Below are 26,205 nucleotides of genomic sequence, written 5' to 3'. Positions count from 1 at the left end.
TTCATTCCAGGTTTCCCATCGGTGGGCAAATCAACTCTCCTTAGCAATTTGGCCGGAGTCTATTCCGAGGTGGCCGCCTATGAGTTCACCACGTTGACCACAGTTCCGGGTGTGATCAGGTACAAGGGAGCTAAAATTCAGGTGAGTCAGCTTCCCATCATTTCCGTTCACAAGTTCGCTGATGATGCTAGAAATACTTGAAAAATTAATCTATATATATAAATTTGTAGTCCTGTCTGTCTGTCTGTTCACAATTCGATTAATATATACAAAAGGGGCATTAGTTTACTATTTCATTTATTTCTACGAGGCCTGTCTAAAAGTATTCGACCTTGCAATTATTCAAAGTATTCCATTGCAACGGGTCCTGGACATGACCTTAAACTATATCCGATGGTGAGGCCCCAGCTTGCGGGCTTTGGGGAGTGTGGAGCCACCCTTTAATTGCCATTGCTCCCAGGTCCACTCTGACCCAGAGTGGTAGTACCTGTTGGGGTCCCAACTATGGGTTAAATAGAAACAAATATATTCTATAAAAAAACTTTCCTTCAAAATCACTGGATTTGGCATTAAATAACCTGAAAAGGGTTGACATGCCGTAAAACAAAAACAACCAATCCATTTCAACGTCTGTAGGATTTGTAATCCTAGCTTAAATGCTATCCAGGTAGTTGTAGAAATAGCAAGTTATGTAGATATATTTTCAATTCCCACCAGCCAGTTTAGTGGGGTCACAGAAGGTTAGATTTGACAGTCGTCAAACTCAAGTTACCTTTTGTCAACTTAGTTAGATGCACCGGAAATTAGGGGTAACAGGAATTGTGGTCGTAGGTTTCCGGTTGGCGACCATGGGTTAGAGTTGGTTTTGGACTGCAGATGAAGCAGACGTGACATTAGGGTCTCTCCTCTGACAACCATTGGTTCGAGACATAGACTTGCCTTTTTAATGAAACAAATTGAAGCTTCAATCCGTCTTGTGTTATCGATGCATCTGCAGCAGTAAGTACCGCTCCCCATGAGATGGAGCCAGTGACAAGAAGATATCATCCGCTGGACAAGGCAAGCAGGTATGTACACATTATATATTTGCGCATACATGTCGAGACCCTTCAAGGCAAGAAACTGTGTACGAATAGAACACACACACACACACACACACACACCAATATAGATAAGAACACGTATTAATAAGAACACGCAGACTTTACCATAAAGTAAGAAGAATCGTTAAATTAACGTTTAATAAGTAAAAGAAGTAAATAAATAAAATAAGAAGGACGCAAACGCGAAATCTTTAACACTGGGTCGTTCCCGTACATCCATGATTCATCTCCAGTTATAGTGTTCAGAAATTCAGAATCAGTGTTTGCAGTATCCAGAAGGTCCTGTGCAAGAAACTGGGTAAGAATAGAATGCACACACACACATATAAGTAAGAACACGTATGTAAGAACACAAAAAATTTAAAGTAAAAAGAATCGTAAATTAAACAATTAAACAAATAAATAAGTAAAGGACGCAAAGACAATCTTTAACATATTACCATGTTTCATATTTTAGTGTATGCGTCTACAACAAACCCAGGTTTAGTTTACCTATGATCCTGTGACAGGGGTGGCGTTTATCTCATTTTCACAGTAAACGAGGAAAGTAAATAGAAATAATATCATACAAGGTCCTGTGCAACGTGAACACAGAGGACCTTTTATTCTGGTGACAACAACCTGCGCACCAATTTTGATGCCACTCTGTGCATTTTTTTATTTTTTATTATTCAATTTTCACCCCAAACAAATAGCCCCCTACTTCAAAGTGGCACTATAATAATATAAGACTCTTCTTTTGAAATCATGACTCTATTATAATATATGACTCTATAATAATATATGACACTATAATAATATAAGACTCTTCTTTTGAAATCATGACTCTATTATAATATATGACTCTATAATAATATATGACACTATAATAATATAAGACTCTTCTTTTGAAATCATGACTCTATAATAATATATGACACTATAATAATATATGACACTATAATAATATAAAACTTCTTTTGAAATCATGACTCTATAATAATATATGACACTATAATAATATATGACACTATATTAATATAAGACTCTTCTTTTGAAATCATGACTCTATTATAATATATGACTCTATAATAATATATGACACTATAATAATATAAGACTCTTCTTTTGAAATCATGACTCTATAATAAAATATGACACTATAATAATATAAGACTCTTCTTTTGAAATCATGACTCTATAATAATATAAGTCTCTTTTTGAAATCATGACTCTATTATAATATATGACTCTATAATAATATATGACACTATAATAATATAAGACTCTTCTTTTGAAATCATGACTCTATTATAATATATGACTCTATAATAATATATGACACTATAATAATATAAAACTCTTCTTTTGAAATCATGACTCTATAATAATATATGTCTCTATAATAATATATGACACTATACTAATATAAGACTCTTCTTTTGAAATCATGACTCTATAATAATATATGACACTATAATAATATAAGACTCTTCTTTTGAAATCATGACTCTATTATAATATATGACTCTATAATAATATATGACACTATAATAATATAACTCTTCTTTTGAAATCATGACTCTATTATAATATATGACTCTATAATAATATATGACACTATAATAATATAAGACTCTTCTTTTGAAATCATGACTCTATAATAATATATGACTCTATAATAATATATGACACTATAATAATATAAGGCTCTTCTTTTGAAATCATGACTCTATAATAATATATGACACTATAATAATATAAGACTCTTCTTTTGAAATCATGACTCTATTATAATATATGACTCTATAATAATATATGACACTATAATAATATAAGACTCTTCTTTTGAAATCATGACTCTATTATAATATATGACTCTATAATAATATATGACACTATAATAATATAAGACTCTTCTTTTGAAATCATGACTCTATTATAATATATGACTCTATAATAATATATGACACTATAATAATATAAGACTCTTCTTTTGAAATCATGACTCTATAATAATATATGTCTCTATAATAATATATGACACTATACTAATATAAGACTCTTCTTTTGAAATCATGACTCTATAATAATATATGACTCTATAATAATATATGACACTATAATAATATAAGACTCTTCTTTTGAAATCATGACTCTATTATAATATATGACTCTATAATAATATATGACACTATAATAATATAACTCTTCTTTTGAAATCATGACTCTATTATAATATATGACTCTATAATAATATATGACACTATAATAATATAAGACTCTTCTTTTGAAATCATGACTCTATAATAATATATGACTCTATAATAATATATGACACTATAATAATATAAGGCTCTTCTTTTGAAATCATGACTCTATAATAATATATGACACTATAATAATATAAGACTCTTCTTTTGAAATCATGACTCTATAATAATATATGACTCTATAATAATATATGACACTATAATAATATAAGACTCTTCTTTTGAAATCATGACTCTATAATATATGAAATCTGGACAAATTAAAATATATTTAAGCGTATTTTACGACCGGGCAAAGTCTCTCCTCCAAGTAATATATAATTGTTCACTTTTATTCTTTGCTGGATTTACCGTTTATTTTCTCTCCATTTCAGCTTCTTGATTTGCCTGGTATTATTGAAGGAGCCAAAGACGGTAAAGGTCGGGGTAAACAGGTCATTGCTGGTAAGTCCCTTTAATTTATATTACTTGTATTGATCGGACTATTGTTCTCATCCTGAGTGTTATTTGTGCAGCGTTCCTGTCGGATTGGCCTTCGACCGTCTTCGGGCATGCTGGTTGTTGTTTGGAAAAGAAAAGAGAAAAGTTACTCCGTATATGCTTTTCGTATGCTGTGAGTTAGTCTCTATTTTATGGTTATAGTTTCGAATTTGTGTAAAAATTGGTTGACAAAGGGAAGGCAACTCTAGTCAAACTCAATAGGGGATTATCTCTCCTCCATCACCAAATTTTTAAGGGTGTACAATGTTTGCTCTTTTTCTATAATTAGAGGCTCCCAAATGTTATTAAAATCTAAGCATAGTCTTCTTAGTAATTATTTCTTTTTTTTTTTTTTCGAAACAACAACCAACATGAAGATGGTCAAAGAACGTTACACAATAAAAACTCAAGATGAGAACAATAATCCAATCAATATAAACAATCGTCCCTTTTATTGGTCCCCGCAATAACTACGCCTTGGAATTTTTTGAAATTTTGCACAAACATTAAACATGACATGAATAAAAAAGTAACAGAACAGATTTTTGGGGAAAACTCCGGTTGCTCCCCTCCCTAGGGGAGCCTTTCGGGTCAAAATGGCTAAAATTGACACTTTTGTGCTTATTATTATTGCCTTTGATTTTTATAAAACTTTCTTAAAAGTTGTAACGAACTGATTTCTGTATAATTTTGTTTGTCTGTACTTCGCAATAACTCTTGGATGTGACCCAGGGGCTCTTTTAGGGCTAATAAAAACAGTCCACTTTTGGGACTATTTTACCATATTTGTCCAAAATTTTCTGTGTATGCCTACTTAGCAGTTTTGCATGGTGCTGAACTCAAATTTAAATATGTTATGGTCTTGGGGACTTTTGGGGCTAAATGGGGGAGGGGCAAGTGATGGACTTGGTCATTTCTTTTTTTTTGCATGGTGCAGAACTCAAATTTACATTTGTTGAAGCCTAAAACTTCACAGTTCATTTTCACTAGGATTTGACGTTCCCTGGAGACTTTTGGGGCAAAATGGGGGAGAGGGGGCAAATGCTGAACTTAGTCATTTTTTATGCCTCGTTCACTGTGCATTCACGGGGGACCATGCATGCTTCACTTGTTTTTTTTTAAGCTTTTGGAGTTAACGTTTGAGTTTGTGTAGCTAATACCATGCATTATATAAAGGACGTTGCGAGCTTGTCTCTGTTCTATCCTTATTTTCATTGCAAGTGCTCGACTGAACTCCAATCTATGGCTCCCTCCTCCCCGCCTTGCCAAACTTTCACAAAAAAAACACTTGACTAGCTTCAACCACTATATACGATTTCCCCCACTCTCTATCTGTGCCTAAATCTAAATGCAGATTCCATGAACAAAGCTTCTTTCCCAGAATTGCCTGTCCCTTAGTTTATTTTTTAATTTTAACTAGCATTTCAGCCCAGCGTTGCCCGGGTGTTTCGAGGTGTATGTTGAGCAAAAAAAGAAAAAATGGTCAATTTTTGTTAACTTTGACCCCTTAAAATTTATTGTTTTGAGCTCAAATCAAGTTATTAAGTTAGATCCATGTCGAAGGAACCTATATCTAAAATTTCAAGTGTTTAGACCCAAAATTGCCAGAGGAGTTTAGTAGAGATCTCAAAGGTCAAATTGTTGAACTTTGATCCCTTAACAGCCAAATTTCTGTCCGAAAACCGATCATAAAGATTTTCCCAAATCTCAGTACCCTGTATATCAAATTTCGAGTCTGTAGACTTAAAATTGACAGAGTTATTGCATAGGGAAATGTACACAGACAGACAGACACACAGACACGTTCACTTTTATAGATATACAGATCAGTTCATATGCATGTCACGTTGGTAATGTGGTAACATCACCAGCTTTGAATGCTACAGTTTTGCTTTTGGTTTCAATTCTAGCTGATGGCACCCAAATATTTTTTCTTTACTTTTGAAATCACGACTCTATAAAAATATATACAAAATCTGGACAAATTAAAATATCATATTTAAGCGTATTTTACGACAGGGCAAAAGCTGGGCGTACACCCAACCCCCACCCCGGTAAAAATAAAAAAAGTGAGACCAGGTTTCATTGGATAAAGAAAATAAAAGTTTGTGTATATTTGTCTTAGCCATATTTGAAGACCAGGTACTCTCATGGCTATTCTGATAATGCGGTTTAAATTTTGTTTTTGATGGGTATTATTCGGTTTATCTGCTTTTCAGTTGCTCGTACGTGCAGTCTTATCTTTATCGTGCTCGATGTCTTGAAGCCGTTGCAGCATAAAAAACTTATAGAATATGAATTGGAAGGATTTGGTATCCGACTCAACAAAACACCACCAAACATTCACTTCCGACGGAAAGATAAAGGAGGAATTAATCTCACTTCAACGGTAAGAACCTTTCATTATTACTTGTCCGTCTGTTGGCTATCACTAAGAGTCGTAAGAACCAGCTTATAGCTAGACAAGGGTTTCTTGTGAAAGTTTGGCTAGGGAGGGGGATCATAGATTGAAGCTCAGGCGAGCACTTGCCATGAAAATAATGATAGAGTAGGAACAGACTCACAACGTACAGGGAAGAAAAGACTGCTGTTTTACAATTTGTCATTCGAAATCTAGTAGGTGATGCCCTTTTCACGCCGCTTTTTTACAATTTGTCATTGTTCTGAGGGAGACAACTCTCTTTTACAAAGAGATTCGTTCATTTTTTTCATCTCATTATCTAGGACGCTAATAATGCTCGCAGTATTTTTTACAGAAACATACTTTTATGTTTTTCGTTCCTTTTCTTGGCGGAAGGGTATTCAATTATAGAACTTGTATAGATTTTTAGTCAGGTGCTTCTGCAGTTTAATTAACCGTTTTTCTGTAAGTAACGCGCCGACATTAACTGAGCAGAAAAACCGTTTCGTATTTCATAAAGATTCTGTTTACATTATGGAGGGGGGGGGGGTGAAGTGTTGTGGTGCCCCCCTCTCTCCAAGTATGTTTTTTGTAAACTGCTTGTGAAAACTTATTGACAGAATTATTAGCGTTCTAAATTACGGGATGAAAAAAAATGAATGAATCTCTTAGTAGAACAGAGTTGTCTCCCTCAGAACAATGACAAATTGTAAAAAAAGCGTTGAAAAGAGGGCATTTCTTGTGTTGATCGTATTTTGCATGGAAAAAGTTTCTTTGCTTTGATTTGTTTTTGTTTTCCTTTTTTTTTTGTTTCCCTTTTTTTTCCTTTATTTCCCCCTTTTTTTTCCTTTATTTCTCCTTTTTATTATTTTTCCTTTTTTTTCTTTATTTTTCCTTTTTTTTCCTTTTTTTTTCCTTTCCCCTCTTTTCCTTTTTTTGCCCCTTTTTCCTTTATTTTTCCTTTTTTTGCTTTATTTTTCCTTTTTACCTTTTTTATTCTGTTTTCCTTTTTCCTTTATTTTTTTTCCTTTTTTTATCCTTTTTTTCCTATTTTCTTTCTTTTCTGTTTTTCTTTCTTTTCCGTTTTTCTTTCTTTTCTTTTCAGTTTTTTCTTTTGTCTTTTCTGTTTTTTTTTCTTTTCCGCTTTCTTTTCTTTTTTTTTTCTTTTTCCCCATTTTTTTTTTTCCTTAATTTTTCCTTCTTTTAATTGCTCCTTTCAACCTGATCATTTCCGTTTTCATCTTCTTTCCAGACGTCCCAATCTGAATTGGATTTGGATACTGTGAAGACGATCCTAGGAGAATACCGCATCCACAATGCAGATATTGTCTTGCGCTACGATGCCACTGCCGAAGACCTTATTGATGTTGTGGAAGGAAACAGAGTTTACATTCCTTGCATCTACATTCTCAACAAAATTGATCAGATTTCAGTCGAGGTAACATTATCGGCCATCTTTTAAAAAAATTTTTTGTTCGTTTATTTTTAAATTTTTTTTGTTCTTTATTTTTTTGTTTTTGTTTCTTTATTTTTATTTTTTTTGTTCCTTTACTTTTAAAAAGAAAAAGGAACACAGTTCGATTACTACTTAAACTGAACTTTATTCGAGATCAAATTTGAACGTTATCTATGTAAAATTAAGTAATTTTGTATTAGTGTTATCAACTTTGTTAGATTAAAATAAAAATTTGTCGCAGCTTTCTTCTTTTAATGTTTTGATTTAAAAAAAAAAAAATATTGTGTCCTAAATTATGAGATGAAAAAAAAATGGACAAATCTTTTAGTAAACGAGAGTTGTCTCCCTCTTCACAGTGACAAATTGTACCTATTTACAATGCCTCCCCACGGGACAGTGTTAGCACCAGGGTCGTTTTTTTAACGTCGCCAAGTCCGTTCGTCGCTGTGTCTGTGTGTGTACCTATTTACTATGCCTCCCCACGGGACAGAGTTAGACACCAGGGTCGTTTTTTTAACGTGGAGAAAAGGTACAAAAATAAAAACTGTCTCAGTCGTGAAGGACTTCTCCTCCACCGAAAGAGAACAAGAAATGGAAGTGCAGCATCTGAAGAACAGATACTACACTTTGAGGTATATATTTGCTCCCCCACTGAGCAAATTAGGCACGAGGCCGATTTTTAAAGTGAGGAGTGTAGGGGAAATGGCGACCAAGTCCCCGGGGAGTAGGGGAGCTGGATAGTGACAATTGGTATGAAGGGTTGCCCCTACATTGACCAAGGTCTTATATGTGGGATTGAAGTAGAGACTAAAACAGCACCTTGACCAGGTTCAACGTTGCTTACAGGAACCGATGTGTGAACGTGATTATGACGTAATTTTTGGATATATTACAATTTTCAGCATAACAATTACGTATGTCATAATTGTTTTTGCTTTAAAAAAAAATCAATCTGTCGGCAAGAAATGACCAGGAAGGTTCATGTGTTGTTTTAGGTATACAGATTATTTAGTGTTCTAAATTATTTAAATAATTATTTAAATGATATAAATACATAGCGCAAAATGACCGGTGCTTGACAGCCGACAAATCGATTTTTTAAATATATCGTTTTAAGCAAAGACAATATTACATACTTAATTGTTATGTCTAAAATAGTAATATATCCAAAAATTATGAAAATTTATGTAGTAGAACAACTGCTATTGTGTTTTTAGTAAAAAAATAAATAGTCTATCGCTATAGGTAACAAATATTGCAGATACACCGTACTTGGCCTTCAAGACAAGATCACAGTGTAGTATCTGTTCGTGGGGAGGCACTGTAAATAGGAACGAATATTGCAGCCATAACACAAATAATCTAAAATATTCCTTTCGGAGTTATGTCCCCTGCATTTAGATGCTTTTTATTTATTTGCTTCCCCACTGAGAAAATTAGGCACGAGGCGTTTTTTTTAATGTGGGGAGGAAAAACCAGCTCCCCCAAGGGGGCACTCTGGAAGGATCCAAAATTAGCAATTGTCTGATATGAAGGGTTGCCCCCCACATTGACCAAAACTGATTACTTCCTTTTCCGCTCCTGGCCTGAAGACCAAGAACAGCCTCTGTGCCTTATGCTTACAATCTACTCAATAAAGTCTAAGAAAAATGCAATTTTACCCCATTTTCCGTATAAATTACTTTTAATTATAAATATACTTATACTCTGATTTTTCGTAATTTTTGGATATATTACTATTTTCAGCATGGCAATGAAGTATGTCGAAAACGATATAAAAAAAATTGTTCTGTCGGCTGTACAAGCACCAAATGACCTTCAAGGTTTATGTGCTATAAATCCCTAAAATCCCAATAAAGTTTTTTTTTTTTTTTCATAGACGTCACCACTTATCAAGGCCGATAGGCCACTCAAGGATAAGGGTTAAAGAGTGTAGAGTAGTCAAAAGGACAATATAGTTGTATGATTGTTGTTATAGTTGTGCCCCTTAATTGTTTCGTTTCATTTCATCTGTTGCCAGGAACTGGATATTATTTACCGGATCCCACATTGTGTTCCGCTGTCCGCTCATCATAAATGGAACTTTGATGACCTTTTGGAAAAACTTTGGGATTATTTGCAGCTCGTTAGGATGTAAGTAATTTCTTTTATATAAACTAACGTGAATACCCGGCATTGCCCAGGTGTTTGGAGGTGTAAAAGAAAAAAAAAGTTTTGAGAGGCAGGTAGGCTCGAACCTTGAGGCGAATAGCCTGATAACTTACTGCGACGCTACGAGGGAAGCGGCAATGAGAATGGTTGAAATTAAACGATTAAAAATTTAAGTGACAGGTGTGTGAATTTAATGAGGTCAAACATCACGCCATACGGGAATGAAATCCCGCACTTAACTTTGGCTGCAAGCCAGTTTCCCCGAGATGTTGGGGAAAACCAGCTCCCCATAAAAAAGGGGAGTGTCCAAATGAATAGCAATTGCCTGATATGACGGGTTTTGCCCGCATTGATCAAAGCTCGAGTGCCAGGGAGATTCGTTTGTATACAGATTCAGTTTCCCTCATATACGGAAAAGCTAAACAAACACGTGGAGAATAAGAAATACCGTGAAAATAGTGTGCAAAAGTCACTCAAATAAAAGATAGACGCAACCTTGTTTCGTAAATCGTAGATATTATAATCTAGGGAGTATATATAAAAAGTTCATTCATTTGCTTGCACTTTTCTCAATTTGTTTTAAGCGTGAAACGTAAATTGTGCTGATTCAGTTGAAACGAAAACCAATATGACGCCAGGATGTTGTTGCTTTTAGAATCTCGTTAATTGGTCAAAAACTGCCCCCAAAAATTGATACTGGCAGAAATCCACCAAATAAATGTCACAGTGACATTGTAACATTTATTCAGGGGATATGTCAGCTTTTTTTTTTTTTCCTTTTGCTTGTTTTTTTTTTTTTATCGGTTTTTGGACAAATTAACAGGACACCAAAGAACATCCTGTCGCTATGTTGGTTTCTTTTCAACTGAAGCGCTCAGCACAACTTACGTTTCACACTTAAAACAAATTTTAAAATCAGTTAAAACGCCAAAAACTAATCTTGAGTAACTTATCTTGCCTTTGGTAACATTTATTTGTTGCATATTTGTTTGTTTACCACTTTTTCGTACCTCTGTCTTGTTGTAAAACAAAGCTTAAATTTCAAAACAATTTGCCCAATCGTAAAATACACTTAAGTATGATATTTTATTTGGTCCAGATTTCATATTATTATAGAGTTGTGATTTCAAAAGTAAAAAAAAAATGTATTTGAGTGTCATCAGAGAGAAGAACGCTCGCAAGCTAATCCTCCAGGTGAAAATAGAACAGCCTGCCCCCACTGAGAAAGGCGGTTCAAAGCCAGGATGGGCCATGTTGGCCACCTTCGCATATAATCAGAACATCAGAGAGAATTATGCAAGTGGATTTTAAAGCAACTTTTATTTGTTATATATTTGATTTTTTTACCACTGCTTCAAATTGTTGTCGATTGTAAATTGAATTTTGTTCTGAAAACTGTTTGTCTAGAGAAAGCCTTGAAAAACTTTGTAAACGGACTTTGAAAACCTGTATAAACTCCAGCACTATTTTACCGCTTTATTAGACACTTATGTTCGTCCAAAAAATAAACCCCAAAGTTTGTTTTGAAAACTTGAATTTTGTGAGGAGAAAGCCTTGAGGAACTTTGAAAAGCCTTGAAAATGGACATTGCAAATCTGTACGAACCATATTATAGCATCTCATAATAATTTCTTCGATTCTTCTTTTTACATAACAGAACATTTTTTTTTATCTTCCAACTTCAATTTCTTGTCATAATTTTTATTGTTTAAATTTCTAGTTACACAAAACCAAAGGGTCAACTACCAGATTACAGCGCGCCCGTCGTACTGAAAGAAGGCCATAGCAGCGTTGAGGACTTTTGCGATAAAATACATCGGAATATTATGCGTGAATTCAAGCAGTAAGTGTTACTCTTTTATTTGGTTATGTTTCATTTTCAGACTTGACAAAATTTTTAAGTTCTTGTGCAAAATTTTCCCCTATGTTAAAAGACAAAAAATACAGAAAAATTCTTATGATGTGATGCATCCGTGATGGAACAAAAAGATCATGTTCCAAAAATCATGTAAATTGGTTTAATGGTTTTATTTTTATAAAAAAAATAATTTTTTAAGCAATTAATGGTGAATTTTAGGCATTACAAAACTGATCTCACGAGTTTGAATTATTGTGGAGTTATCTACCCTTGTTTCTTCAAGTTGGCGATGCGAGACAATTCCTTTTTTTTTTTTTTCTTTTTGTTTGCTCATAAAATTTGTTTAATCTTAATTAAAAGAAAAACGACTTAATCAATTCGTCCGAAGGGTTGAGCTTCAAAACGATACCAATCTCGTGAAAGTCCATCACCTCTGTTGAAAGTTTTAGGTAGACATGATGATAGCAACGTCTTGTCAGACGAGTGCCACTCCCTCAGACACTTAAAGTCAATGAGCCCAAAAATGACTTTTTCTTTTAGTCCTACTAATGAATTCATACGCTCAAGCAAGCATGACACCGAAGACGGTCATTGAGATCAATTATTACACGCTTCCAGAATTTCAAGCCTCCATGCATCACAATTTTTCCATTGCCACAGGACCACTTTTATAGACAAATGCCTGAGGGAGTATCCATACACAGATGATGTTACAGAGTCTTAGCTTTGTACGACAGCAAAGTCTCTCTCTCGGTTCAAAATGTTGAGATCCAGCAAAAAGCAAGAGCAAGATAGCCAGCAACAAGTTAAACTGCAGACCAGCTTAATGTGGGTACTGGTCTCCCGCTTTATGGTCTTTTAAATCAGGGATTTGCTTCTCCTAGAAAGGTTACCTTCACCACGGTTTACAGGAGTCCTCTCCACCCCAACACACACATACACACAAACACACACCAAAGGGCGAATGAACCCTTTTTCGGGGTCAACGGCCAACTAGCACCGTGTGTGTGTGTTTAGGTAGACATACAAACATACATACATACATTTAAACAGACAGATGAGATTTATATTATAGATTGTCATTGTTTTTGACAGAATGCTATGATTATCGGTGACTAAACCAGGTTCAATTAACAGGATGAAAAACAAAATGACTATCTAACTTTTATATATAAAAGCGAAAATGTGTGTGTGTACGCAAAAGTTTTTTCGCTGGGATTCCAGGTGGGAGGGGGGTTACTATTTCTTATAACTTTTTATATGCTATCTAGATCATAATATGTAACGCTTACGAAATGACGTAGTAAAAGTCTTTTATTTCAACGACTTTTATCTTACAACAAAATTTGAGATGTGAATTCGTTTTTTCTCTACTGCTCCTCCTGCTTCTCCTCCTGCTGCTGCTGCTGCTATGGCATGAGATTTGACCTAGAAAACCACCTGGGTTTATAAACACTTATTTTCGACTCATCTAAAGTTAGTCTTTGCTGTGTCGTTATGTCATCAGGCTATTAACCTCAAGGCTTTGGGTTCGAGCCTACCTTCATCCTAAAACGTTTTTTTGTTTTTGTTCGTTTTTTAAATATTTAAACAGAGTTATTACTTCGCTTGTTCTAAAAACCTGGGCAACGCCCAGTACCCTTGCTAGTCTAACTATAAAATATCCACATACTTGAAGGCAGAAATTGGTCATTTCTTTGAAGTTGTCTATCAAGATGTCTGCAATGCTACACTAAGCATGTTAATAAAAAAAAAATTTAATTAGGTAGTTTTTTTTTGTTTTTTTTTACAGCAGAAAAACAATTTATGACACCGAGCAAAAGGTAGCCATGTTTCGATTTTGAGACCTCGAGGAAGGAAGAGAAACTATTATTTAACATGGGGAGAGGGGAGGTGTTCGCACTTTATACTGAGTTATCTTCTCGTATCCCTCCCTCCCTCCGTCTACATGTTTAAATTCAAACATGGCTACCTTCAGCTCATTGTCATAAAAAATTGTTTTTTCGCTGTCCCAAAAAATACCTGTTCAAATTAAGTGGAATTTTTTTTCAGAGAACTCAATTCCATAACGAGTACGTACAATATAACATTTTTTAAAAATATTTCCATTTTTAATGTCTTCATTAAAACTGTACACGTACCAAATTTTCAAATCTTAACCAGGTTTGCGTCCATCTGAGCAAAGGATGCACTATCTACTTTTAGCATCAAACATTTTTTTTTTTTATAACAACAACAATGCAACGGCTGTTATAGTTTTTCTTTTTTATATAAAAAATTATTTTCTTATTTTATTTTATTTTTTACAATTTTAAGTGATTAATGGCAAATCGTAGCCATTACAAGGCTTATTTTGATCTCTCAAATTTCAAATTATCTCCCTTTATTTTTTAAAGATGGTAGAGCGCCACACTTCATTCTCACATCCTCATAAAATGTTGTTTTCTTAGTTAAAACTAATACTATTTGATCAGTTTATGTGACTTTTGGAATATGACATTTTTCATTCTGTCATGGGTACATACATTATACAGATTTTTGTTTTTGACCCCCACCCCCACCCCATATAAGATGAAGTCTTTATTTGATTTTGTATTTAATTTTATAATACGAACTCAACACTGTTCACTTATTACAAGTTGGGTTGGTTTTAGCATCCAACTTCTATCTTGAACAATTTGATAAATTTCTTACCAAGAGTTACTTCCCTTGCATCACCACCTTTCTTTTATATCTACAAACTTGGCCTTTTGGCCAAGATCAAAGTGTAGTATCTGTTCTTCAGATGCGGCACTTCCATTTCTCGTTCTCTTTCAGAGGGAGAGAAATCCTTCACGACTGAGACAAGTTTTATTTTTGTACCTTTTCTCCACGTTAAAAAACGACCCTGGTGTCTAACTCTGTCCGGTGGGGAGGCATTGTAAATAGGTACAACTAAACATGTCAAACTACCTTTCTTTTACACTACAAACTATGTTTAGTAATTTGTGTTTTAGTTATGTTTTATTTGATTGTGTATTTGTTTTTCATCCTCCAACAAAGAAATTGGACCTAGTAATTATTCCCGTTCGTCCGTTCACACTTTTCTCAATAACCACACCATGGATTTTTTTTTTTTTTTTTTTTTCTAAATTTTGCACAAACATTAGTCATGGTGAAAGTAAATTTTTGCCGGAATGGATTTTCTGGTATAACTCTCGTTGCCCTTCAAGCAGCCATTAAAGGGGTAAAATTGGCCCCAAATCGTCATCTGTTCATTTGTTCGCACTTTTTTCAATCACTACACCTTGGTTTTGTTTTTTTGTTTTATTTTTTCTTTTTGAAATTTTGCTCAAACATTAGTTATGATGAAAATCAATTTTTTGCCAGAATGGCTTTTCCGGAATAACTCTGGTTATTCTTCCAGGGTCCATTATAGGGGTAAAAATTGCTCCCGAATCGTTCCATCTGTTAATTTTTTTTTTTGCACTTTTCTCAATGACCACACACTTTTTTTTTTTTTTTTTAAATTTTGCTCAAACATTAGTCATGGTGAAAGTAAATTTTTCACTTGTGGAGAGGGACCTTGTATGCTTGGCTTGGTTCTACTACGGACTAAACACTAGTCACTTACTACAAGTTAGGTTGGTTTTAGCGTCTGATTCCTATTTGGAACAACTTTATAAATTTCTTGCTGATCGAGAGTTACTTCCCTTGCATCAAAAACTTTCTTTACAATATCCCCCCCCCCCACACACACACACTATAAATTATGTTTAGTTCTCCCCCACTGCAAGAACTCCGACACCAGGGTCAGAAAGTGTGATTGATAAGTCAGTGCCCCTGCAAAAAGTGCCTAGCAACCCCGTTGGCATTCCTTTGTAAGGGTGCCTAAGAAAGATGAAGCCTGGACCTCCTAGAACTGCACAGAACTAAACTCCCACCACAAAATCAACAGGGACCCGATCATTACAGGAATGGTTTGCCATCATCAAAGTGTGACATAGTGTAGTCCAGTTACCTGTGGCCCTGTCGGTAGGACATTAGAATACGCCGACTGCCCCCCTGCAGAGGGTAAAAGTCCCTCAATGGGGGTCCTTAAACTATATCCAGTGGTGAGGCCCCAGCTTATGGGCTTTGGGGAGTGTGGAGCCACCCTTTAATTACCATTGCTCCCAGATCCACTCTGACCCGGAGTGGTAGTACCTGTTATGGGTTAAATAGAAATCGACGTGAAAACAACAAATATATTCTATTAAAAAAATTTTTCTTCAAAATCTTTGGATTCGGCATTAAATAACCCGAAAAGGGTTGATATGCCGTAAAACAAAAACAACCAACCAACCAGTTACCTGTTGTTCTGCATGTGGTGCAACTAATCCTTGTTATAATAGAACCCAAGAATACCCAACTCAACCGAGTGTTTGATTTTGTTGAGTTTCTTAGTTGGTTAGTGTAGCGAAATTCTAACATTGAAATATTGAATTTCAAACGAAACCAATGGTATCTACTGAATTGTCACGTCACAGTAATGAACATATCCAAAAATTATGAAAAACGATAAGGTAGAAAATTAATTATTAAAGAAAACAGTTTTCGATGACAATTAGCGAAAATTAAGTTTTCATAAATTATTACCGACATGAGAATTCAGTAGATACCATTGGTTTCAATTAAAATTCAATATTTCAAATTTTCAAACTTCACTACACTAACAAAGAAGAAGCAAGATATGTCCGTATTCTGTGTGAGACAATGCTGACAAAGAATATAAACTTCATGAATGTACACTGTGTAGTTTCTGATTTAAAGATGGGACGCACACACACACACACACAAACAACTGCCTTTTTTTGTCTTCTTCGTTATTTTAGCGAAATTTGAAATATCGAATTTCAAGCGAAAGCAATGATATCTACTGAATTGTCGTGTCACGGTAATGAAAATATCCCAAAATTACATGGTCCTGGATATGACCTTAAACTATATCTGATGGTGAGGCCCCAGCTTGTGGGTTTTGGAGCGTGTGGAGCCACTCTTTAATTGCCATCACTTCCAGGTCCACTCTGACCCAGAGTGGTAGTACCTGTTAGGGTCCCAACTATGGGTTAAATAGAAACCGACTTGAAAAACAAAAAAAGCAAATATATTCTATTAAAAAAAAATTTTCTTCAAAATCATTGGATTTGGCATTAAATGACCTGAAAAGGGGTTGATATGCCGTAAAACAAAAACAACCAACAAACCAAAATTACGAAACGATAATCTATATATATAAAAGCGAAAATGTATGTGTGTATGTATGTACGCTTTTCCTCGATGTCCGCAAAAGGCTTCTTTCAGAGAAGCGCTCATTTCGCAACTTCTTAAAACTTTTTATATCATCTATAAATTGTAATATCTCAGAGTTACCCATGGAGCTCGCCTGTCTATTTAATTTTATTGACTTTCAAACGTTAATTATTCCACATTTCCCGCATCGGCACGCGTTACATTCGGTATAAAAAAAAGCGAAACTTGACTCTAATCACAGGCCGAAAGCCAGTTGTCTCAAGAGAACTAAGTAACGTTTGTTCAATGTCGACTTCGTCATATCAGACTGTAGCTTTCATTTCGCTCCTCCTAATAAACAGGGAGCGGGTTTTTAAAAACAAATAAACCGATTTATTCACCTCATTCAAAACTGTCCCGCACAAAACTCTAACTGCTGAATACCTATCGCCATCACGTCAATCAAAAACGCGCACCTGTTTTTTTTAAAACACTTTTCCAACTGTGCGTCGTGAAGGCTTCGTTTATTTTTCACATTTTCTGGGTTTTTTCACATACCCCGAAAAACACCCGGGCAACGCCGGGTACCCCTCACTAGTAATTAATGAAAACAGCTTTTGAAGACGATTAGGGGAAATTAAGTTTTGCTAAATTGGCCCAGATTTTCAGAAAAATATTTACCTCCCCTTTGTTAAAATTAAAACTCGCATCCCCCCTCCCTTTTTTTTTTTTTTTTTTTTTTTTTTTGCAAAACTCAATTTTCGAAACCTATTTTCATTAATAATTAATATTCTACCCTATCGTTTTTCATAATTTTTGGATATGCTCATTACTGGGACATGACAATTAAGTAGATACCATTGGTTTCGTTTGAAATTCAATATTTCGAATTTTCTTGGCCAAGATCAAAGTGTAGTATCTGTTCTTCTGATGATGCGCTTCCATTTCTTGTTCTCTTTCGGTGGAGGAGCAGTCCTTCACGACTGAGACAATTTTTTTATTTTTGTACCTTTTCTCCACATTAAAAAACGACCCTGGTGTCTAACTCTTTCCCGTTGGGAGGCATTGTGAATAGGTACATTAACAGGGAAGAAACAAGGTATGTTCGTATTCGTTGTGAGAAAATGCCGAAAAAGAATATGAACTTTGTGAATGTGCACTGTGTAGTTTCTGACTTTCTGATCGAACACGCACACACACAACTGCCCCCCTTTTTTTTTACTTGGGAGTCACCATTTATCAAGGTCCAATGGCCATTCGAGGATAAGGATTAATGAATGTAAGGTGGTAGCTTAGTAATGTTTTTTTTTCTTTTTTTTCTGCAAAACTTTGTTTTCGCTAATTGTCTTCAAAAACAGTTTTCATTAATAATTAATTTTCTATCTCATCGTTTTTTTTTAAGTTTTGGATATGTTCATTACTGTGACATGACAACTTCATGCCTACTGAATAACTTTAGTCAAACATACAACAGTTATCCCCCTTTGATTGAACTTTCAATGCATGTGTCATATATATATATATATATATATATATATATATATATATAGATGTAATTTTGACCAAGAAAGTCATCCAAAATTATGTTTGGTTTAAAAATGGATGGCCTCATTTCTGGTTTCGTATTCTTGGGGTTGTTTACTGTTTTTTTTTGTTTTTTGATATGTGAAAATAATTGGGTAACTTTAGCGAAACATACGACAAAGTTCTCCCCCTTTGATCCAACTTTCAATGCACATGTCATATACAGTTTTCATATGCAACAAATTAACACTTTTCTCAGAAATAAATATTGGATGGTTGCCGAGAAAAATCTTTGATGTATGTTTCCGTGATAGAACAAAAAGATCATATTCCAAAAGTCACATAAATCAGGTAGTTTTATTTTCAGAAAGAAAATCATTTTTAGATAATTTGAAACGATTAATACTAAATTTTAGACTAATCTCACAAGTTTAAATTATTGTGGAGTTATCTTATGTTTCTTCAAGATGGCGATGTAGAAACTGTCCCTTTTTGCTTACTCATGAAATTTGATTTTTTTTTTTTTAGTTAAAAATAAAACGATTATTACATACTTACGTGTCATGGTGAATTTAGAATAAATTTTTAAAAATTACGACACATGATTCGTTAGAAGTTTTGCTAGATGTAATTTTGACAAAAAAGTCATCCAAAATTATGTTTGGTTTTAAAATGGATGACCTTTAATTTATCAATTTAAGTCAAAGGTTATCCCCCTTGTTTTTGATACTGAATTGGTTGCACAACTCTTTCACGTAAAAACAGACGATAAAACGGAATAAATTCTCTTTTTAATTTTAATTTTTTTCTACTGGATCATTTTCTTTTGTTTGTAATTTATACTAATTTTTCCATGACATGCAAGTATGTAATGTTTTCACCTGAAATGCGTTTGTTTAAAAAAACAAAATAAACAACCATCAAAATCTTTTCTCCTTTATTTCTTCATTATTTCAATCGGATAGGACTGAACTATCCAGAGTTGACATTTTTTTTTAAGCAAAGACTGATTTTTACTGAATCACCAGAGATTTGTCCTACATTTTGTCATTTCATAACCCTAACCATCAGTTGGGAAATTAGTGAGGTCATGGCCCCGTTGGGAAATCAATCTCACTTTCAGCCTTCTTTGTTGTTGGCTACTGACATCCCTGATAACCGTATCTTTGATCTTTTTTTTTTCTTTCTTTCTTTTTTTTTTTTCAGTGCTTTGGTTTGGGGTAGCTCAGTAAAGCATCAACCCCAGAAGGTCGGAAAAGACCATGTCCTTTGTGATGAAGACGTTGTTCAGATCGTCAAGAAGTGAGGGTTATACGAACCTTTAAACTTCCATGCAAATTGTAAGTAACAATTATTTATTAATTTATTTATTGCGGACTATTATCCTCATCTTTCTTAGTCGTTGTTTCGCGACAAGATAGGAACTCCGAATCTCCTAACTGCATTCTCGGCAATTACTGCCTTCCATAGTTGTTGCGTCTCACCACGTTTTGGCCAAGTAAGCCTCTGGCCAGCCTTGGGTAGGATTGAAACCGCTATCTTCAGACAAAACCGTAGAGATTCAACGTCTCTATCCACTGCGCCACGGGCCCCGGATAGAGACGTTGAATACCTCCTTGGACTTTTAAGAACGTGTTGAGATGACAATAACTATGGATGGCAGTAGTTGCTGAGAATGCAGTTAGGAGATTCAGATTTTTTTTTTTGTTTAAATTTTTTTGGGTTTTTTTTTTACCCCAGGCACAGCACAGTGCCACTTTAATGTGGTATTTAGGACATAATTGCAGGGATACTATGTAGGGAGTTGAGCAGCAAGATGTCTGTTCATATTGAACTTGAGACGACGACAACTATGGAAGTTACAAAACTCAGCATTCCTATACCATTGTGGTTAACCACATGAAGAAGGCCAGAGGATAAGTTGGTCGAAACGTGGTGAAACAAGAGCAACAATGAAGATGAGGATAATAGTCTGCAAACAAATAAATAAACAAATAAACAAATAAATAAAGAAACAAATAAATAAATAAATAAATAAACAAATAAATAAATAAACAAATAAACAAATAAATAAAATACTTCACAGAAAGTGAAATAATAATCTTGAAATATTTTCAGAAGGACTTTTGCCATTTTCATTTTTTTTCTTTTTCTTTTACAAACAAATAAGATGCTTATTTTTTTTTGGGGGGGGGGGGATTAAACACAGGAATGAATAACTATCATGTGAGAGATAGACCGGTTTGGTTTGAATAAAGAAATGTCTTCAGTAAACATGTTACAGAAAAAAGGGCTGTCCCTTTCCATGTAAATAAGAACATTAGATAAGTGAAAAAGTGAAAGTGTCTGTGTGTCTACATTTCCCTATGCAATAACTCTGTCAATTTTAAGTCTACAGACTCGAAATTTGATATACACGGTACTGAGATTTGGGAAAATCGACGTGATCGGTTTTCGACCAAAAATTTGGCAATTAAGGGGTCAAAGCTCAACGATTTGACCTTTGAGAACTCTGCCAAACTCCTCCGACAATTTTGGGTTTAAACACTTGAAATTTTAGATATAGGTCTCTTTGACATGGATCTAACTTAATAACTTGATTTGAACACAAAACAATAAATGTTAAGAGGTCATAATAGGGGTCAAAGTTAAAAAAAATTGACCGCTTTTTTTTTCTTTTTGCTCAACATACACCTCCAAATACCCGGGCAATGCCGGGCACCCATGCTAGTAAGAAATATAAGGACTGTGCATCTAAATGCCTCTCTTCCTCTCCCTTATCACTATCGTTATATCCGTTATATGTATTCGCCCAATATGAACTCCTTGCCATCTGTATATATAAAAGCGAAAATGTATGTTGGCTTTTTGTGTATGTCCAAGAAAGGCTTTTTCAGAGAAGCGGTCAGTTGCTTCACAACTTTTTAAAAATTTTTATATCACATGTAAATCGTAATATCTCACAGTTAACAACGGAGCTTGCCTGTCTATTTAATTTGTTCGACTTCGGGAAGATAAATATTCAACAGTTTTCGCTCGCCGCATGTAGGTTAGGCCTTTTCCTATAATGTTTCCCCCCTTCCCTCCAACATCTTGGGGAAAAAAAAAGCATTCCCGCACTAAATGAAATGCTACCCCACAGTCAAAAGTTAACCTCATTAAGTCATTAAAATGTGCACCGGCCAATTTAAGTAATTAAATAAATTCAAACGTGTTTCCGTTAGCATCTCGCGGTGGCGCAATGGTTAACGTCGCACGGTTTTTTTTCTCACACTTTAATTTCCAACTTTGCCTCAAGGGTTCGGGTTCGATCCTCATACTTACCTACCAAAACATTTTTTTTTATTATTTTACCCCCCCCCCCTCTACCTACCAAAACATTTTTTTTATTATTTTACCCCCCCCCCCCCCGAGAGTTTCCACACACACCTCCAAACACCTGGGCAATGCGTGGTACCCCTCGCTAGTCCCTGAATAATGAACCTCCTGCTACACAGCAAACGCTAAGATTTGAAATTTATTAAAAAAAAGAAAAAAACTACAAAACAGAAAAGAAGATGCTAAATATGTTTTATGGCGCCAGGGTTTGCACAGACTCGAAAAAAGAGAAAGGACGGTGGAGAAGTGGTCAAAAGTCAAGGACTTGACCAATTTGAGAATTTCAGGCGCTGTATGTAGGAAGACGTCGACACCCTCCTGCAAAAGTTGCAAAAACCTAACATCATCATCGGGGATATACACACGACTGGGAATCGCTTGTGAATTTCATAATCGCATCAAACTTGCTTTAGAGGAAGCCAGTTAAACCTGAATAGGGTTATTGTCGTTTCTAACACACACACACATACTATTGATATTTGGGTAAGTTTATTAAAGAGAACAGCTGAACAGAAACTTGTTTACATTAGACTTGAAAACGACCATGTTATAGTTAGCTGGAAAGCGGTCCGTGTTCCATAGATGGTTAGTTTTAGGAAAGAAGTTTTGCTCATGGAATACTTTTAAGCCCAGATAGATTATAAGGGAAATTATTGGCAGTTGTTGTAGCCAGACGAGTGTTTGCTGCGAATGTTTCATTGTTTTTTGTTTTTTTTTGGTCCGCCGACAAAATGGGTGGGGGAGGGCTGTAAATTCACCCTTGTCTATGCGTCTGTTCGTTGTCCACACTTTTCTCAATAACTGCACCTTGGAATTTTTTGAAATTTTGCACAAACATTGAACATGATATGAGTAAAAATGTAACAGAACGGATTTTCCGGGAAAACTCTGGTTGCCCCCCCCCCTTCCAGGGGTTCCTTTCGGGTTAAAATGGCTAAAATTGAGACTTTTGTGCTTATTAAAAAAAAAAAAAATGATGCCTTGGATTTTTATAAAACTTTCTGAAAAGTTGTAACTAACTGATTTCTATATAATTTTGTTTGTCTATACTTTGCGATAACTCTTGGGTGTGCCCCAGGGGCTCTTTTAGGGCTAATAAAAACAATCCATTTTTGGGACTATTTTACCATATTTGTCCAAAATTTCCTGTGTATGTCTATTTAGTAGTTTTGCATGGTGCTGAACTCAAATTTAAATATGTTAAGGTCTTGGGGACTTTTGGGGCTAAATGTGGGGGGGGGTGGAGATAAATGATGGACTTAGTCATTTTTTTTTTTTTTCGCATGGTACAGAACTCAAATTTACATATGTTAAGGCTTAAAACTGCACCGTTCATTTTCACAAGGATTTGACAACCCCTGGGGACTCTTGGAGCTAAATGGGGTGGGGGGAGTGGCGGACCATGCATACTTGTTTTATAGTTCTTTAAATGAAAATAATTTTTAAAATATCTAAACAGTTTTACCATCGTATATAGCAATAATTTAAATAAACATAATTATTTAAAAACAAAAAAGTAATAAAAAAATTTTTTGCTTTCATAACTCAATGTTTGAAAGTTAAGCTACCATGTAATGCTCAATTACCGGTTGTTCAGTTTTTATATAGATGTTGAATATTAAACATTAAACAACCAGGGTTTTGCTACTGAGCAAATTAGGCAGGAGGCCGTTTTTTAATGTGGAGATAGGGGGAAGGGGGAGGGAAAGGGGGATCCAGCTCCTGAGAGGTGGGAGCTGGATTAGAAACTGTTGGTATGAAGGGTTGCCCCTTCAGTGACCAAGGTCAGATATGTGGGGTTACCCCCACATATGATCTTTGCTAGTCATAGCTGGTCTGTGCTAGTCATAGCTTTGCAGCATCTGCCGGAACAGATACTACACTTTGAAGTATTTAAATGATTCTCTATTATTTGACACCATTGTGTCCGAGATGGGAAGATTTGTTGAGGACACAATATAACATGCATGATAATATTGTGTCCGAGATGGGTATATTTGCTGATGATACAACACTTTATAATATGCAGGAAGAACAGATGTACATAAATTTAAAACGTAACGATTCTGCCATTGTTTTAGATTTATGTACATCTGTTCTGACAATGACCTCCAGACCGTAATGGAATGGGGTCGCAAATGGATGGTAACATTTAATGCTAGTAAAACTAAGCTGCTTTCTTTTAACAATTAAAAGACGTCTCTCCAATCACCGATATCCATGATAGTAGCCCCTTAGGTCCAAGTGGCGATATGCCTTGTTATAGATGAGCATGAGTTAAAAAAAAAAAAAAAAGAAAAGGTTAATCAAGACTTTAAGTGTTTTTCTTTTCTTCTCTTTTTCAGATTGTGATAGCTTCTGGCCTGCCCTTTACGGTCTCTGCTGAATCAGTTCGGACTTAAGAAAAAATAAAATAGAACGAAATAAAATTTAAAAAAAAGAAAGAAAGGATTCCCTCAACTTCCAGTTACCACGTCCCTTTCCCTCCTCCTTCTGACACTCGCAATTCCTTATCCACCAAAAATGAACATGGGAAAATGATGAAGTAAAAAAAAAAATGAATAAACAAATAAAAAATGAAAACACAGTACTCCTTCCTCGCATTCTGAAAGCGTTTTTCTTTTCTTTTACAAACACAGTACACAAAAAAAAGATTTTAAAAACGCAGTAACCCTAATCCTAATCCCACCCTCCTTTTTTTTATATATATCTTTTAAGAAACCCCTCACGGTACCCTTATATCCCCCCCCCCGTTCGAAGAAAATCAAACAAAACAAAAACAATGATATAAGGAGTTGTCACTCTCCCTCCATCCTCCCATGATAAAAATGATGAAATTTGAGTTTCTCGTGACGTCAGGAGACGTGAAAAAGAAGTGATTTGTTATTATTTCTTTTTTTTATTTTTATTTTTTTTTTCTGGTTGTTGCAGGAGATTTTTAATAAAAATACACCAAATCTTGTTCTTTAAAAAAAAAAAAAATGGTTAAATTTCTTTCTTGTGCCCATATTTCTTTAACATGTTATTATGTTCCGTTTTTTTCTGGTTGCTTTGTCATCATATTCAGTGTAATGTTTGGTTTAAAAATTGATTTCGAAACTGACCTATCTCTGGTCAGGTCTTTATTTATCCCTCTTTCTCTCAAGTCCACTCTTATTTTATGTTTTCCTTGGTTTTTCTTTTGTGAACTGAACATGTTACCTCAACTGCTCGACATCAATGAACCCAGGAACTCTCGTCCGTTCTTTCAACGTGGACAAACCATCTCTCTATGTTGTCGAGATTTAATTTTCTTACTGAGGTCGTCGGATCTAAAGGACTCAGATTACTCATCGGATCATTCTCATCTCAGCTCCGTATTAACATAATGATAAAAGAACTATCATGACGTTGCATGTGAAACGGAAACCCCAGTAATTAAAAGAGCAAACTAGATAAGTTTGGAAATGAGATTCGGAAAAGTAGGTTAAAATTAAACCCAGTAAGAAAAGTTAAAAAGAATACATATTGAAAGCCTCTGACGTCATAAACAAGGGTGATTCTCAATATATTGAAACAAGGTTCGAAGTTAGGGCAGATAATCAGAGATAATAATTAGAGATAATCACATAGTCACACTGACAGCCAGGGAGAGAGAGTCAGAGAGTGAAGCTATGCCCTTAGAAAAAAAGAAACAGGACATTCATACCACTTTCATATGTATTGTTACATGAGAAGGGGACAGACGTAAGTAAAAAAGCAAAGGCCACAGACCCCAGTAATTAAAAGAGCAAACTAGATAAGTTTGAAAATGATGTTTGGAAAAGGTTAGAATCGAACCCAGTAAGAAAAGTTTAAAAAAGAATACATATTGAAATCGTAGGAATGTAGAACGATTTTCATTGTTCTTGGAAATAACTAAATATTTATGTCAGAGTTAGATATGAACAATGCAGTTTAGAAACAATGATGAAATAAATAGGTTATAAATGAAACAACTCATTTAGGAATTTCTTTGTTTGCTAAAGGCATGCTTGGACATACATAGGTGAAATCCACGTGAATGAAATTCACATGGCGAGGCATGCTTTTAAAAGGGGGAAATTCCAATATATTGAGATGGATTCATGTCAGTTAGAAGAAGAAAGACAGAGTTGAGGAGCAACTTAGGGAGAGTCAAGTTAGCTGAAACCCTCTTGAAGCGAAGATGGGAAGATACAACAAAGGCTTGAATTGTTGATTCATCAATCAACTGGCTGGTAGAATAAAGAGTTATCATATTTTGTAAACTGTTTGTGTTCATGCTTTCATAACTGAAAGGTAAATGTGTTTTATCTGTATACACATATCTATATACACACGTGACGATACAC

General features: G+C 34.8%; 1 protein-coding gene across 1 annotated transcript; it reads left to right on the top strand.

The window, feature by feature from the left end:
• LOC145269244 (developmentally-regulated GTP-binding protein 1-like) lies at positions 1–24,847 on the top strand (the record flags this gene model as incomplete). The annotated part of the gene is made up of 8 exons (XM_080124866.1): positions 1–141; positions 3,730–3,799; positions 6,055–6,224; positions 7,489–7,674; positions 9,713–9,825; positions 11,564–11,686; positions 19,682–19,815; positions 24,199–24,847. Coding segments are annotated over 7 exons (903 nt in total), but the record flags the coding sequence as incomplete, so codon positions are not given.
• Positions 24,848–26,205: the final 1,358 nt, after the last annotated feature.

This window comes from Euprymna scolopes, chromosome 45 (assembly GCF_053919585.1).
Source record: "Euprymna scolopes isolate OS-2025 chromosome 45, ASM5391958v1, whole genome shotgun sequence".
NCBI classification, from domain to species: domain Eukaryota; kingdom Metazoa; phylum Mollusca; class Cephalopoda; order Sepiida; family Sepiolidae; genus Euprymna; species Euprymna scolopes.
This window is presented reverse-complemented; position numbering and strand designations above follow the sequence as displayed.